The sequence below is a fragment of the Anas acuta genome, chromosome 11 (genome assembly GCF_963932015.1).
Source record: "Anas acuta chromosome 11, bAnaAcu1.1, whole genome shotgun sequence".
NCBI lineage: Eukaryota > Metazoa > Chordata > Aves > Anseriformes > Anatidae > Anas > Anas acuta.
Window position 1 is genome coordinate 19,177,765 of NC_088989.1, and position 17,810 is coordinate 19,195,574.

Consider the following 17,810-nt stretch of genomic DNA (forward strand, 5'->3'; position numbering starts at 1 on the left):
TGATGTGTAGTCATCAGTTAAGGTCTGCGTATCACCTTAACTCATCTTCTTGCAATATAAACCATCATTATGTTATAAATGTTGGGAATTTCTCAGCCCTTCACTGTTGCCTTTCCCATGAAGAAGGCTCAGCGAGGATGTGCTGAGGCACTGATGGTTTGCCAGCTTCCTTTTAGGCTTTGATTGATTTTGCATTTTCATCCAAGCTGGTCTGGCCTAAATAAACACAATATACATTCTGGGAAGTTTTTCTCTTTACTGCTTCATTTGAATTCAGTTCATGTGGCTTGCAACTAAAGATGGGCAAGCATCAAAATATTCTGACTGGTACCCAAGCTGAGTACAAAAGGAGAGACAGAAACAGATAAATTACTGTTCTAACTTCTCAGAAAGGCTTTAATCCATTTATTTATTTTTTAGCTTCTATTCTCAGTCTCACAATTTGTACTTAGCAAGCACAACTCATTGACCCGAGTGAGTCACCTCACGTCCCCCTTCTTCGGTGACGGAAAACACCATGCAGTAGCACTTCCCTGTTAAATGTTTTCCATTGGAATATTTGTTAACTTTTTTTTTTTTGTTTTCAATGATGAAGCATCACAGAAACTATTCCCTGCTTTATGGAGCCCACAGCTGTTGCAGTGAGTTTCAGCTTGCCAGAAGCTATTTGTACTGCTCTCCACATCTTCTGGCTTAAAAAGCCTGCTCTCCACTAGCTGCTTTGCCACACATCTTTGTTAATCATTTGACTTAAGGAGACAAAACATAAGACCAGGTTTCTCTGATTTCCCTGGTGTATGACTCATACTTAATGTGAAGGCTATATTAATTACTGTGTGCTTAACATTTAATGAGGCTGAGAAGAGGAAGGAGTCTCCTCGCTTCAGCTATATACAACGTGCAGTGAGCCTACTACCTGCAGTGAATACTGTTCTAAAACACTAAAATCTGGGCATACATTTTATAAATGAAGGCAAATCAGACATTGCTCGAGTTCCCCAAAACAGCATGGCAAAAGCTGAGAAATCTGGGCCATGGTCCTAATTCTTTCACAGACTTCCTTTTTGCCCACCAGCCAACCCTCTTGTGCTTTGTGTCCTGACTTCCTGTCTGTTTATGAGGATAATAGCAGCTGACTGAGGCCAGGCTTAGGCTTAGTGCAGAATATTTGTACAACTTCACACCACAGCATTACTGAAGGCCAAAAGGAATTATCCTGATTATTTTTTTTAAGATATGCATAAACAACATTTGTGGTGATAAATTATACACCTTCAGTTGTGTGTGATGGCATTATGGTCAAACACTACTGCCTGTACTGCATCTTCTCCGTCCTTGTCTGTTGACTTCTAGTTAATAGCCTCTGTAGTTTAAAATAGTTCTGATCAAACTGAAATAATTTCTAATGCAGCTAGATATGGACAGTTGCGTAGCCCATAGTATGTATTTCTGTGGGCCCACTTATAAAAGAAAAATTTCTAGGAAATAAATTAAGCACAAGAAGTAGCTCACAAAAATTTCCCTTTGCTGACTCAAGGGAATAGATGTTTGGTTTTTGCTTGAGCCAAATGCAATTGCACGATGAGCTGTGTGACAACTAGGCAGCCTGAGCTTGTGCTAAAATCTACCCATTCAGCTAAGCCGGCTTTCCCTGGTAGACTCAGTAAAGAGCCTTCCATGCACTGATGTTTTCTGGGATTTTCCTTCCTATGTGCTTCTTCTGTTTTCCAAAGTTTTCCTGGGCTACACCCTATCTGTAATAGGCCATTGGTTTCTTTATCATTCAAGTTGATTTCATTTATTCTGTAGGTACTACAGGGCCAAAACTAAGCATCAGCTCTGGTGCAATTCCTGTGCAGTCCCATTTAAATTGATGGATTTGCCTGACAGAGAACAAAACTTAGCACTCCCTTCACAGGTTTTGCTACAATTCATTATAAAACTTTAGCCAATTACAGAACACTTGTTCTGGTCCACTCTTCAACTTTCTTTTAAATAACCGCCAGTGTAGGTTTATCAGTAATTCTTATACGGTGAATTAGGGGGACGTGGTATATTGGATGTGGAGTAATTCTAGATTTCTTTTCTTGGTATGAAAAATTAGAGGTGCATTGTGAGAGGATGAATGATTTTGGTGCTGAGCATACTGCTTCTCTATTGTATTGTAGCTCACGTGCAGACAGAAAATCATGATACACAAGCCACCAGTGACTGGGAGTGGATCAGAGAGATTATAAACACTATGGAGAGCTAAAACTCCAAGTATTGGGAGAGAATAAAGTAACAGGCACGTAAGTGCTGCAGGCAAGCATGCTAGTGAAAAGCAAAAACTGAAACACTGCAGTAACAGAAAGTTGTGTGTAACACAGTGTTCCCAAGGAAAAACTGCCGTGAGTTCTTAAAAACTACAAGTGGGCAGGGTTTTATATGCTGCTAGTTTGGGGCTTGTGACATGCTGCTAGTGAGTTGTTTGTATCAACAGCCACAAAACTAACTGTAGATCTGGTATGATATATACAACTTATTTTTTGGTACACGGAAAGGATACAAGCTAGCACTGGAAATACAAAAACTAAGGTTATTAGAACTAAGAGAATTTGGCTATGTGCTAATGATCACAGGTAACTGGTACAGTTTTGACACCATTCTCTTCACCTCATTTTTGTTTTTTTGTGCATGCAATCCTGGAAACATTTCCGCAAATTAAATACAATCTCATCTTGTCCCAGGGATCTGAAATCCAATTACAAGGCAGGAATACTCCCTAACAAGAGTTTGATACAGCAACTTCTTTGACAAAAATACAAGATCAAGGCCAGGAATTATGTGAACCTGAGAGAACCAGTAGTAAATATATTGGCTATGCTTAAAAGTGTGATTTCTCTGGAAGTTGATTCTGGCCACCCAGTTGCAAATTACAGTATATGCTATTAATGAATCTATGAATATGTAACAACAAAAGGGAAAAATCAGTTCTTCCCTAAAACTCCAAAGCACCAAAAGAAGCCTTTAAGGTTTTACAGCATCATCTTAGAACAAGGCGAGAGATTCACCAAGTTCTGGTATCCCTCTTCAAACACCTGGAGTCCTTGAAATCCAAGTACACATTTAAACTTAATCATATTATTGTTTGTTTCCAGAAGAATGATTAAAGAATAAGATGCCTGCCTTTGAGGAATTCTTGGTATGATTTTGACTAGAAGAACATAAATTAGGTTAGTCAGCTAGGTCACGTTTCATGGTGAGAGCTATTCAAGATAACCATGAATTGGTTAATAACTATGAATAACCGTTTTGGAATAAGATGAACTTCATTGTCTGCCGTACTGTGTGATAAAATTGCTGTACCTGGTTCAATCTGGGACATTAAAGCACTGACCCAGGTGGTACCCCAGCTGGTTGACAGCAGCAGTACATCACTTTTAGCCACCCCTGACTCTGCAGGTAAACCACTGAGTCTGCAGTTTAGTCCCACCAACAAGAGCTGGAGGGCTTGTTGTCCAGTTGGGCTTCTTGGGGTTACAAGCTGGGGGTAAGGGACTGTATTAGTAAATACTCTTATTGTGGATATTCACAGTGCATCGTTCCTGATACCTATAATAATGATAAATGTAAAAATGGTGTAAAAAAATACTTATGTGGAATCTTCATGTGAATATGTTCACCCTGATTGCCATCTCTGATGGTTCTGTATTCAACTAATTGCTGTTAAAGTGTGGTCAGTTGTGTAATCCACAAGGTAATTCATTAACTGCTTTGCATAATATGATGATTGTCCATTATTTTCCTTTTCTGAGTAACTATGTACCCTTACAATAACTTAACCAAATGAGTCACTTAAGAATACATTTGAAGGATGATTTTCATTTAATGATCACTTTTGAAAGACATATCTCCATTAGGTTTGTGCATACATGGCAAAGAAAACTTAATCATTGACTGTTTTGGGTAGATACTTCAAGTATTCAAGCTAATTGCATTCAAGTTAGTTCTCCTTTAAAAAAAGGCCAAAAGGTAAAATCCTTAAAACTTGCTTAGAAATCCCAGTGTGGAGCTGTATCATTTCCATGAATCAGGGTTTGAATAAGGAAGTGAGATTTCGTAAATAAGTTTCCCAACTTGTAGTTATGTTTGTTCTCTTACTCTTCCTACTCCTCTTACTCTTCCTGCTTCTTGAATGTATGTTTCATTTAAAAGCCTCTGCTAGGTTATTAATGTGACCGGCAATCCAGCACTTCCCTTGGTTAGCGGAGATGAAAAGATATATTTTCTTTTGAGAGCTGTATTGTTCTGCAGTTGTGTGCATTTCAGTCCCATTGTGTGGTTCTTCACCAAGTCAAAACAGAGCTCTTCTATCCCTGAGGACAAAGAACAAACTGTTGTTGGGGGGTGGAATATCTACAAAATCATAAATCTTTCTCCCTCTCCTGTTTATTCTTCATGCCATCCAAGCACGTTTAGGGAATAGCCAATTAACTCCAGACTCATGGCAGGTTCTTATGGGCCATATTCCTCTTATCTAAGAGGATGCAACCAAATTTCCAAATACTTTCTAGTTGAATGCAGCATCTGTTTTTCCTTGCTCTTTAATTTATAGGTAAATAATAGATAATTTATTGTTATCCTAAAGTGATATCTCAATTATCAATAAAATTGAAATTTTTTCTAAGTAATGCACAGATCACCAGCAGTATTGTAAAATATTAGGCAATTGTGTACCAAATTAATTTTACCACACATCCAGTTCTTTATTATATGAGTAAAACTGTTTAAAGATATTCGTCCTTCAAGAATTGGCCATTGCACATCATTGCATATTGAAATATATGGGAAGCAGAAATTGTACAGATGGGTTTCCTATAGTAAAACATGCTGTGAAAGTAATAATTTGTAAAATAACTATAATCAGTGAAGAAAACACACTTTTGATGATGATATTATATCCACTAATTTAAAAAAAAAAAATCCAAACTGAGGGGGAGGGATTCCAAAGTCAAACGTTAGAACTGAGCTTTTTAACCATAACACAGTGTTGTAATTAACATCCATACTGTATGTACTTCATTACATTTTATGTCCTGTCATTTCTCAATGCGTGGTATTTAGAAGAACTAAAAGCAGTGACTCAATTCCAAGAAAAAAATTGCTTTTATATTGCTTTATATTGACAAGTCATACCTTTGAATGTAAGTTATGTTAATAATTTTTTTTGATATCTCATGCTGGTGTCTGAATTACATAAAAATTATATGATGTGTTAAGTGGCAGGTCTGCAAAGAAACTGTATATTTAATCCTAATTATGCAGGATCAGGTACTGCTTGGGCTTGTGTTCTTACATGAACATATGCAAGAAGCGAGTCTGAAAAAATGCAGCACATTCAGGCAGCTTCCAAAAGGTCAGGCTATCAGGCTGAAACTTTGCAGCATCTCTTGTAGTACTTCTGGATGCCTTTTTCTCAGAAAGTTTGCTGACAGTTTTCTCTACTTTCGCAGCCTTAGGTAGGAGTTTTGCCTCAGAAAGACGATTGGACCTAAGATATATCTATATTGCCTACTGCTTCTAATGCTTGCTCTTATCTAGAGGAGTCAGTGAATGCACTGCGTGCTGGCTACTGGTTTGTTTTCTTTACCGATGCCTCTGTAAAGGCATGAGGTCCTGTCATGGGGAAATGGAAGAATCTGGTCTGTCCCTGTTAGAACATACAGTATCATCTGTAGCTCCGCGTCATCTTTCTCACCCAATGAAAGATGATGTTAAACTTGGATTATTTTTTTTTATCAGCCAAAAAAGAATCTAGCAGGAGGAACAGAATGAATCCAAAACCAGAAAAAACATTTGCCCCTCAAATATCCGGAGAAATTAGCAGTGATGAAAAAGGAAATACTGTAAAGGGAACACAAGAAGATTTAACTGGGCTCTGAAAAACAAATGAGCAGCCTACATTTGTCTACTGTTTTTGTTTTTGTTTTTTGATTGTGGGTTGTTGGTGGGTTTTGGGGGGATTTTTGAGCTCTGGCCTTTTAAGAATAATGTAAATGCCAAAAAGAGCTGGACAAAAAGTAAGCGTTGTATCCTATCTATGAGAATCAGACGTGTATCATGCTAGTTGTTACAGTCATAGTCTACAGTCTTCAGTGATTAAAATCAAATTTGACAGTAACACAATATAGAGGTTTAACTGACAGCACACACAGCACATTTGCTAGTCATAATGCCAGAGTTTAATGACTGATGCATGTGGGAAGCTAATTTGGATTTTTTTCCTGAATGGGATAAATGAGCATCCAGTTAATGCCAATCATGAATTCAAGCCATGTGACAAGATTGATGCTACATACCCTGTTCTTGTTTTGCATATTCTGCAAAATGAACTGCAGGAAAAGAGCCAGTTTGTACACACATCCGGAGAGAAAGTTCAATCTGCTTTCTGACACATCCACCAATTGCAGCTGAATGTATCCAGCTTGCTGCTGTTGTGTCCACAAACTAATTACCCTTTCTCTGTTAAATAGCCTAAGAATTACAAATTGTATGCCTGTTTTGAGAAAAAGTACAGGTTGAACAAGCAGACGAAGTATAAATAAAATATTTATATAAAAATAGTCTCTTACAAAATATACTCTCTTATCCTATGGTTGATTTTCCAAAAGATGGAAGTTTGTCTGGAGTTTCTTATTTTTAGACATATTTCAAACAAGATTTTATTAATGCTTCTTTCTTTAATTGAAGAAAAAAAATGGTAAAGATTTGCATCCCCTACCACTTGACTTTTGTTCCAGACAACTAGCAGCAAACAGGAAAAATAAAAAATAAAAACGAAAAAAAAACAGTGTGTTTGTGTATGTACATATATATAAAGATGTCAGCTTTTGCACTTAAACATCTAGTACTGTAGAACACATCCTGCAAGTCCAACTAGTAGAAATATCCTAGTTAAGAATAATATATACAACTCCAGTTTTTCCTTGCTGTTTCTACAAAATTATTCCACAAAGAAAGCAAGCTATCTACTTTAATTGCAGAATAGTTCAAAAAATGTTGGTAGAGTTCTTTTTAATTAAATAAATTAATATTAGTTTTATCTGAATAAATTGTTAAATATTGCTATTGTTATGCCCAAGTGTCCCAAATCCCTGTGCTAAATCTGCAGCACACACACACACAAAATGCAGATAAAGCAGTGTCTACAGAACATGTCAACAGTTCTACTCGCTGTAGCAAGTGGTATGAAGTGAAAAGATGGGCAAGACCGGCAGAAGCTTTTCAGAAGTGTAGAAGCCTAAATCTGTGTCATCTGCACACTCACATGGGCGCTTCACGATGGGGCACTGTCCGTCCCATCCTGTGCAAAGCCCATGGCTGAGGACTTTTCCCCTACCCCACCCTGCTCCTTATACACACAAGTTTTCGACCATCTTTTTTTTTTCCAAACTGAGTTCATTGTCATGCTCAGAGATTTTTCTCTGGTGTCTCTTCCCAAGGCAGTCAATGCTTCTTGCTTCAGAGGTGCAGATTAACTGAATGATCTCTTCTCTCTGTTTTGTGTGTCAGGGGGTTGGGGGGCGGGGAGGGGGGTGTTTTTTGTTTCTTGGCTGACTTTCTTAAGAGTCTGAAACGTGTATCCATATAAGCAATGAAACATGAGAAGAAAAGACAGGGATCCATTCATCAGCATTTCTTCTGGGAGAGCAGATCTTTGCTACGGTCTCGTGTAGGTACATTGAGCACATGTGCAAATGTACTCGCAGCCAGGGACACAGCCAGCCTGCCCAGCCACGTACTCATTTACAGGTATATACTTCTGTTCTTTCACTGCATGTGTTGCATTTAACATAGCAGCACCAATGAAATTTGCAGTTGCACTGCCACACTCTCGAGTACTGGTGCGTGTTGTAACCTCGCCCACAACACATCAGGTCGCAGCCATTGGACTGCTGGGCTGTCTTGTTGCACATCCTCCCCTGTGTTCCCACGCTGCCGGTGACGGGGTCTTCTTCACAATAATTGGGAGATTTTTCTATGTACACTAAATCTGTATCCATGGGTTTGCGATAAGAAAGTGGCTTCTTTATTTTGAGGAAGGTCGGACGTTTGTTGCGACTTGCCCTCACTGGTTCGACCTGAACTGCTTCGTTGTATTTGTCCTTAAGGATGTAGCCCAGCTCCCGGAACTTAGGCAGGGTTGTCCAGCATGTCTTAGTGGTACAGGATCCCGAGACCCCATGGCACTTGCACTCTAACTTCATGTTTTCTTCCAGAATCTGGATTTGGAAGAACAAAGAATGATGCATTAATAAAAACTAAACACTTAAAAAATAAAAAGAGGTTTATCTGATACATATTGAATAACAGCTACAGAGAGGGTTGCTCTCCAGCATTAGCTGTCACCAGGCACGGGCCAGGTTCCCACCAGAGCTATGGGCTTTGCTTGCCTGGTGATGCTGTTGTCCCAGGTAGCAAATGCTTACGGGTGTCAGCTAAGTTCTGCCTCCAAAGTTTGCACTTTGAGTTAAACAGGGAATGTGAGTGCCTAATTTCACAGACTGTAGACCAAGTGTAAATTGGGATCCTCATTAACCACAGCTTTTCTTCACCTTGCCTTGTACAGTGCTTCAGATTCATCTGTTTTCCAATTTTTGGCATGTGGCAGTGAAATGAGGAACTGGCAGAAAATCACACCTTTACTGTAGCAGCTTTACACAAAATGCCACATGCAGAATGCTTTGAAAGTTCAATAATAGATAATAGAACTTGATTTTTGTAAATAGGTATTCCAAAATAAATTGAATTTCTGTTCTTGGACCTGAAAATGGCGTAAGCTGGTGTAAGATGTGAACAAGCAGATAAACTCTATCCTCCTCTTGGTGTCATGTTAATCAGCAGCGTAGAGCAGACTATTATTTAGTTATGCAATCATCTGTTCTAAATGTTGCAAGTTAATGCTGCAGTTTGGAAATCTAAGTATTATTTCAGTACACCCCAGCCTTACATTCCTTGCCATGCATATACAGTATACCACAATCTTTCCATTTTTTCCTAAAGCATTTTGCTCTCCTCTCTCACATGGGTAATGGAGCATACAAAATACCTGGGCTACTCTGCCAAAAAATGGCTTTGTCTTAGAGCATAAGGAGTATGAGTAAAGAGGAGGAATTGCTTTCATGTTTTGTCATCAATTATGGTTAAAAAATTTCCACCTCCTTAGTACCACAAAAGCTTCTCAATCACATCATCTTGGCTCCACCCTGTCTCACGTTCTCTTCTTTGTAGGGTCCCCTTATATTTAAGGCTGAGTTGTCACTGCTTTCCTTTTGATGATAACGAGCTTCATATTCCCTTCAGCCTTCACATCCCTTGAAACTTCAGCCTCTCCTGCTCTTTCTTTACCAGCCCCAGTCCTTGCCAACTAATACTGGAGACCAACTTAGTCCCTGCTGTCTGACCCAAGCACTAGAGCTGACCTCACTTAGCAGCTACAGTGTTAATGCTAGAAAAATTGCTAATTGATAGAATAATTCCAGCAATTAATTTCTCACTGGTGTTGGCTTGAAAAGATAATAATAATTCTTCTGATTACATTCTGCCTAGCCTGGTAGATAGCAGCAGTGGGAAGCCCAGCTGGGGGATTATCTGGGTTCAGGGAGTGGCCACATCATTTTTCCCCTGAGAATCCTTAGCTGATCTGTGCAACCCCAAACCTGGGCAGCCTGGAAGGCTGGAGGGAGGTCAGCAATGTGGAAATTTGGATTAACCCTTTTCTGTAACGCCCCACTTTTGTTTTTGGACATTAGCAAAGCTTACCATGCAGACACCGGCTGCTGCTGAACAGGACAGCCTGCCCTGAAGGAGTTGGGTCCAGCTCAAAGGCTAGACACGTGCTGGGACTTCAGGTCTAAAATCTCAGCATAAGAGACTGAGTGGCTAGGAGTCAGAGTACCTCTGAGCTTATGTGGCCAGCAAATCGTATGCAGCACACTAACACTGGTGAACACAACTCCATCCTACTTGTGGAAGCCTTAAAACAGGCAATGTAGAGGCTGCATGTAGTAGCTTATTACTGTCACACCTTTTGGTCTTGAGGCTGTTCACATGTCATCTAGGCACAATAATTGCTATTGCCTAACTTTAGGGTAGTTCATACCTGTTTTTTTATTCACTGTTCCTTCTCTGCCATTTTTAAATGAAAAACTGGATTTCAAAAGCATTTAAATGACTTTGGTTTTATTTTAGTCCATTGCTGATGTGTCAGTACATGTGGTCTGAAGACGAGATTAAAACCCCTAGAAAGTATAGGTCCAAGGTTTTGACAGGTGTGAACTTAGCCTATATTACGTCACGTTTTGTGCTACTGTTTTAAAATTAAATTTTCAGGCAAACTATCCATCCAGTGACTTTCCAAAAACTGAAATGTGAGAAACTTTGATATTCAGATCTACATATTAACTTTCAGTTCTGCTCAAACTTTGGCTTACATTTTGCATTATCTTGTTATCTTGAGTTTCTCTCTCAGCCACTGCATACTTCTTTTATTGCTCACTCATTCATAAGGTAGTACTCTTAGAAGATAAATGAGGAGACAGAAAAGGAGTTATAGCACAGAAACCGGAAAAATAACATAAATTCTTTTAGCCTCATTTGTACTTTTTTAAAAGCTCTCTTTTTTTAATTTGAAACTAGCCAGGGATACATTTCTCAGCCTTAATTCAATCACTGCTCTCATTCAAGTGGCTGGCCTTATATCTGGTACGATGTTCAAACTTGCAACAAAATATTTCTAACATCAGGAACCGCCAGATTGACTTGAAACATTAATACAAAATACATCATGACTTAGTGTCATCTATCCAGGTAGGGCTTTTCTCTGAAGTGTAAATAGCCTAAATTGCCTTTTGGTTTATTTCATTAACATCCCGTTTACAGACAGCGATCTCTAAGACAAGGAATATTTTCCCCCAGAAAGAGCTGAGCAAGTGGCTAGAGCAGTTCAGCAATGGTGCGTGTCATGTACTTGCCTCCTGCTCTGGGTGACATGATGCCAACCCAGACAAGAATCTGGATTTCTGGCCTCGCTCAGCTAAGGCCAGGCACGAGCAGTTAGGGTAAAAACATCTGGCTTTGCCTGAAGATGAGACATTTGACCAATATTAGTTAAGTCCAAGTATTAGGGGTACTTTTTAGATGACCAGAAACATTTGAAAGTGTGGGCAGAGGATGGACAGATAGATGAGAAAGATTTTTCTTTAAATGCTGTGCTACATTTATTGTTCTCTTTCTCTCTCCCTCAATTTCTCTCTCTCTTTAGGATAGTGCTTTTTAAGATGTTCTGGCTAACTTTGTATTTTCTCTTGCCCTACTGGAGTTGCATTTCTATTGCACTGTGCTAAAATCACTCCAACACATCTGCCTAGTTTGGGCTCACACTTTTTACATTAGATTAAAACTTTATATATGTTATAGACTGATTTTCCTAAAATGTAAGAGCTTGAAGAGCACAAAATGTAAAATCTAGATCCGCCGTTTCTTACCAAAAGACCGTATCCTGCTCCATTAGCCATAGAGAGTAAATCTATATGCACCATTGAATGCTCTGAACCAGATTAGATGCTAACAAAGAGCTGGAATTCGTTTAACTTTGTCCACTTTTTCTTTGAGTTCCTACAGTAAACTGTCGGTACTTGTTTCTCTGTGTCTCCTTTGCCATTAGCCTCTGGGAAATAGTTTGTGTGAAGAGAACTTGCTCTGGCTCTCTCTATTGATGTTATCTTCAGATATAGTACCTTTGGGCAGTGCCATAAGGAACATAACATGTTTTTTCTTTGCCTTTAGTTTTGCAGAAAATGTGTAGGGTGCATCACGTGAGGGTGGCAAGCTGTAGCCCTGGAGAGCCCTTTGAGCAGCCTGCAAGCTGCACAGGCTCAGGTGCCAAATGCAGAGGTTGTTTGCATGGTCAAAAAGTCCTCTGCTAATGGTCAGGGAAAACACAACCATTGGCTAAAAGCTGTGAATTTTTCATTACAAAGAACAAGGCGGGACTTGGAGAGTGGTCACAACATTTCTGTGGGCTGGAGAGGCCATTGAGGAGAGGCAAGCCTGCACCATTCAACTTGTGGCAGAAGAGGATTTATGATTTCTATTACTTTCAAGAAGGCAATTGTAACTATTAGACAAAGCTCCTCAAACTTCAGGAAAAATGTTAGATGGCTGCTTGGTTTTCTTTTGCAAAAGGATTCACTTCGTAAAAATATTATTTTAAGCTAATGTAATAAAGACTAATTCTTTCTAATTAAAATAAATAGGAAATTACACTGCCACCTGTTTTATTCAAGTGTGACAGTAATCTCAAAATGATACTACCTTTTAAATAACTTGTGGGACTCTCTTATACCAGAACTCTGAAACTAAATAGGAAAATAGCAATAATACTTGGTGCCTTTTGACTTGAAAACAAAAATTAGCATGAGAGAGCATAAAAGAGGAAATGATGCCATTTAAAGACAAACCCCACGAAACCTTGTAATGTAAGAAACAGCATACTGAAAAAGTACCAAAATGCAAATCTGAAGTTAGGAAAGACATATCTAAACAGAAAAGGTTATTTCCCATCAGTGGATGTCTGCTAACAATATTAATAGAGCTGTTGTAAAAAGTGTTTTGTAGAAATATAACACATTTTGCATTGATATCCTATGGCAAACTAATTGTGGATGAGTCTGGAACTGCTTGTGTCCCATATTAAGCATGACTCAGTCCAGCTAATCTTTCATATTTCAGTTGAATGTATTATGAAGCCCTTATTAAGCACAGTTAAATGATGTTCCTTCTTCACATTTTTTCATTAGTAAAACTGTGCAAAAAGCAATATTTGAAGTCGAAGTCAGCATCAAACAAATTTGTTATGCTGAGCAGTGCGAGTCCTGACTATCTCAGAAATTCTACTGCCACTGGCAGGTTAAACCATTTTTACCATTACAAAAAAATCTGTGTTTCAAATAAAAAATGGCTGGGAAATCACCATAGCATATGACCTATACCAATCAAATCACAATTGTGTTTTCCTACAAACAGATGTCTGAAGAAGATCATGCAAGATATTGGTCTGAGGACTAATTGCAAAGATAGACAAGAGAATACTGATAAATGACAGAATGCTAGAAACATCCCAGGTTGCACAGAGTACAAACATTTACCTTCAGTAATAGATATCCAAAATTTAACTAATTGGAATTCTGATTCCAAGTCTCTAAAAAAATGTAGAGTTCATGAAATTTGTTTTCTCATTAGTTTAACTTTTGTGCCATATTTCTGACTTTTCTTTATGCTGCCACAAAGCAGGAGGTTTCTTACAATTCTTTATAAGTTTCATAATTATCATTATTATTTCTACCTTGGAATATTAGTTGTCCTTTATTTCAGCTTTATAAAGAACCTGACCATATGCAGCAACTATTTTCCAAGTGCAACTTCTATTTTCACAATATACCAAATGAGTAAAGAAAAAATAGTTGTTCAGTACAGTCACGCTGTTCATGTACTATCCTCAGCACATGTAAACTAATTTTCTTCTGTTTCCCTTGGTAAGTCACATTACTCAATTTAAAGGGCAGAAGACCAAATACACTTTGGGGACCAAAAAATAAGCAGCAGTAGAAGAACAAATCTTACAGGATGCTTTCAGAATTGTTAGTCTGAAGAACATTTGGACATGGGATAGGAAGGGGACCACAGTTTTTTAACAAAAAGATTTAATGAGACAGATTCTCATACTATATAATAATGCTCTTCTCAAGTTAAACCACAAGGCATAGCTCTTGCATTTTTTCAAACTGTAGGAACTTCTATGTGTAATAAAACAAGGTGTCATAGTCCTTCAGCTTTCTGCCACTGAGGGGTTCTAGGAGAAAACCTTATATCCCATTGTAGCTGCTCCCAGGATAAACTTCTGCCAAAACCATCTCAGCTTTGCAAATGTAACTAGGAAGGGGGATTTCATGTATGCAGCTCAGAGTATCTTGCTTGCTCATTCCTCAATATTTTTCTCAGACACTTCTGCAAACCTAATCATGGCCACCTGAAAGTCAAATAAGGTTCTTCAGTTTTTATTTATCTTCATCAATATACTGCTTGCAGAGGTAGCAGGCACGATGTGGCAACACCTGATGTTAATAGCTCAGCAAAATCTGATATGGACTTGAAAGGAATGATACACAAAGAAATCTACACTGCCACGTCAGACAGTCCCTCCTCAGAGCAGATCTCATGCCAGGTATTCTCTTCTCCCTCACCCCCTCCCTTTTGTGTCGTATCTGATAACAGCTACAAGCTCGTAGTCTGTGGGATTCCTTGCCTTTTTACATCTCTCATGAACAGATTCCTGTTTTCCCCAGAGAGAAAGTACCTGCACCCTTGTCTCTCTCTATGGTCATCAAAATGTAAAACGAAACCATTAATTCATGAGCTGGAACCGTGAGCTTCAGGTTGAGTTTCACATGCTCTTAAGGGATATGGTTTGTGACAAAGTTTTCTGTGTATCTGTGTAAGACAAAACTGTCTTCCCCACCTTTCCTTCTGTTAGCAGGAAATACTGTTATAAAAGTTTTTCTCAACTATGAATTACCAAACTAATGCTTAGATAAGATTTTATACCAGGAAATGGACTTAAAATATTATGTTCCTCCTGCACTATTGGAAAATAAGTTGTGAGATTGGGGGTTCATAGTGTGGGATTTTTTGTTTTCTGAGTTGCTAATGACAAACACTCTTTACTTGAAAGCTGGCTTGAGAGTTTACTGGGTGGTTACTGCTCTGGTGCCCTGGTGCATCTGTCTGCAAGACTGGTCTGACTTGCGTTTTTTTTCTGTAGATTTTTCTATTTAAAAGCAAGGCAAATATTTTAACAGAAAAAAAAAAAAAAAAAAAAAAAAAAAAAAAAAAATAATTTGAAAACATAACTGTCAATATGTTTGATAAAATACTTGCTTTTTTTAAAAAATAACTCTTGGGAGACCCATTATCATGTAGATTAGACTGGATCGATGTAGGGCCAAGTGAGTGTCATCATGTAGGAAGTTTAAAAATCAGTCAAAAAATAGATTAAAAATAGTTCTGAAAAAAATATATATTTTTTTTTTAATATGCTTTCACCTACAATTATTGGAATATAGTTGAATTGTCTTAGGGTCATTCAACAAGTTAATCTATATTTCCTATTTGCATAAGTGAAAGTATGACTTCCTAGTTCCAGACTGAAATAGGATTGTGAGATTAAGCGAAAACTTATCTAGGATCAGTATTTGCTGCTGTCCAAGCAAAACTGACACTGTGGATACAATAGATTATAGCTCGTGAAATATTGAATAGTCATGTCTAGTCTATCTGGGTACTTTGTAGAATGAAGCTAAAATAGACTGGAAAAGGGGATGATGGTGTTACAGAATTACAGATAGAGTTGTTGGTTGTGTTATCTAATTCACCTCCTTATCACTACATGAGTTGTCTATAGTACGTATCTTCCTCTCCAAAAAGATATTGGGCAGTATGTTCATGCCAAAAGTGAATAAAAATGATGATCGAGGTGTTTTGAAAATGAAGCAACAACATGATGTTCACTGACACTAAGATGATTTACAAAGAAAATGAGACAGCAGTTTTTCTGGATTTGGGCATGTTATCAACACAAAATTTACTCTTATATCATATCTACCTTCCTTACATTCTGGTCACAAATTAAGAATCACTCCAAAATACTGTTGCTTCTGAAACAAGGCCTCTCTGAAGCAGTGATCTGTGCAGTATTGTATCACGTATTATAAAGATGATGAATGTCCATTGTTAAGAACGCCATTTTCCCTAATTCTACTTCAGGCTAGGAGCTCAGTGTATGGATCAGAGACTAATGAGGTGAATGAAAGCTTGACAGTGATACCTGCAGGCCTGGACCTCTTCAAAGTCATTATAGTTCTCCTAGTATCCTATATCTTATGAGTCTGGCTTTAGTTTTGATTTTGGGATGGTGATCTTCATCCATATTCTGTTCTTCAATGAATCAAGCTGTCATTAAAATGCAGGATGAGGTGCTTTAAAAAAAATACATTGCGCATAGCGTTTATATTTTAGCATGCTAGTTCTGAAGTAATTTGGAGGTATTCCCAGGTAAGGTGAACTAAAACTTATTTGCACTTCACAGTTTGAGAACACAATGGGTTAAAGTCTTGAGGGTTATTCAAGTTCTGTTACAGCCTTGCTCTGCTAGGCAGGGATGTCAATGCTGTCTTTTGCTTTGGGCTGTCTCATGGAGCCTGAGTCATACTTCACTGCTGTGGTAAAAAGGTAGGGAAAACAGGAAATGACACAACTCAAATCCATCCTTGTCATAGTTAATGTACACAGTGAAGGATGGTACAGAGTTGACTCATTCCCACTAAACTTCACCTTCCATGTAATTCTCCAAACTGGTAGTGAAATGCTCAAATGAAGTGGTGCTGGCATTGTATAGTAAAGAATTGGGAGCAACCAGGTAGAGCATTTTGACAAATGCTTGAGCTGTCGAGAGAAAAGTTTCCAAAGTGTGATAGAAACCAAAAGAACAGCCTTACTTGTTCCAGACAACTCATCAGAAAACACCTCTTGTCCTAAACTAATAAAGCCAGGTGCTGGCAAGAGCACTAGTTGCAAAATAATATCACTTCATATCGCTTCCAAACATTTTAACCAATAGCCACACACAGTTAATTATAGGTTCATTTAGTTACATACCACACCATGAGAGTTAACCCTTAGGTACTCAGCAAATAATACTATGCAATATTTCTCGTGCTTCAAAACATAAATTTCAGTTCTCTAAGACAGCATTTTTAGTAAACGGTAGATGTTTTTACTTTCCTTCAAGCTTTTCAGGTGATTTCAAAGTACTTCTACAGTAATGTCTCAGTACCATCTTTATAAAAAAGTATTTCCTAGCTTAACTTCTTCAGGAACTCCTTCAGACTCCCCCAAAAAGAAGCACCAGTTACCTTCATGTTTGGTTCACAGGAAGACATCTCTGTGTCGAAATATTCACATGATAATAAAATATCATGTTTTTGGTTATGACAAGAATTGGGATATTCTTGTGGGAGTCATTTTTCCATAACGACAGCTTTCAAATTAAGTTATATACATAAGAGTTTTCCCCCTCCAGTTGCAGTTGGGACAATAGATCCGCGGTTCCATGTTTTCAAATAGCTTCCACTTATCAGAGATAAGATCCTACCAGCAGAGCCTATCTCTGTAGCCTAGCAGCTGCCAAGATTAGCATGCCCCAAGAACAGGCCAAGAATTTTAACACAGAGCTTCTGGCCTGTTGTCAATGAACATTTCCTCCAATACCAAAGAATGTGAAATTTCCTAATTTTACATATAAAGCCCAGTGCAGTCTAAGCAAACCTCCTTGGCTTTGTGTCTTGCCTACCTGGCATATTAGATTTTCTTCTTTTCATTCTAACAGGTAGTTTAGCAATAGCTGAAGCTTTCATTTTACAAGTGAGCAATCACGTATTAAAAGAAATTCACATTTAGGGTGTGTCATATTGATGGATGTAATTCCCCTCAGCCAGCTCACTCTCCAGGCATAGCTGTTGCTCTTTGTTAAGAAATCTGTCTGTTTACTATTTATAGATGAGTTAAGGAGAAATATCCAATTACATTAATAGTTCCTCTTAATAAGCCACTTATGTTATATTAATTGAGCCTTAATATCAAGACTGATGTTTTTACAAAGGGTTAATCAGTTGTAGGTCTTGTAGGTCTTTAGTTCAGAAGGTCATAGGATG

General features: G+C 38.2%; 1 protein-coding gene across 2 annotated transcripts in view; it reads right to left on the reverse strand.

Annotated features, from left to right (window-relative positions):
- Positions 1 to 3,844: 3,844 nt before the first annotated feature.
- Positions 3,845 to 17,810, reverse strand: part of WNT7A (Wnt family member 7A) — a 70,305-nt gene continuing 56,339 nt past the window's right edge. For both annotated transcript variants that reach the window (XM_068695100.1, XM_068695099.1), the window contains exon 4: positions 3,845 to 8,264. In XM_068695100.1, coding sequence (XP_068551201.1) covers positions 7,785 to 8,264 — 480 coding nt within the window. In that variant the 3' untranslated portion in view covers positions 3,845 to 7,784. The remainder of the gene's footprint in view (positions 8,265 to 17,810) is intronic.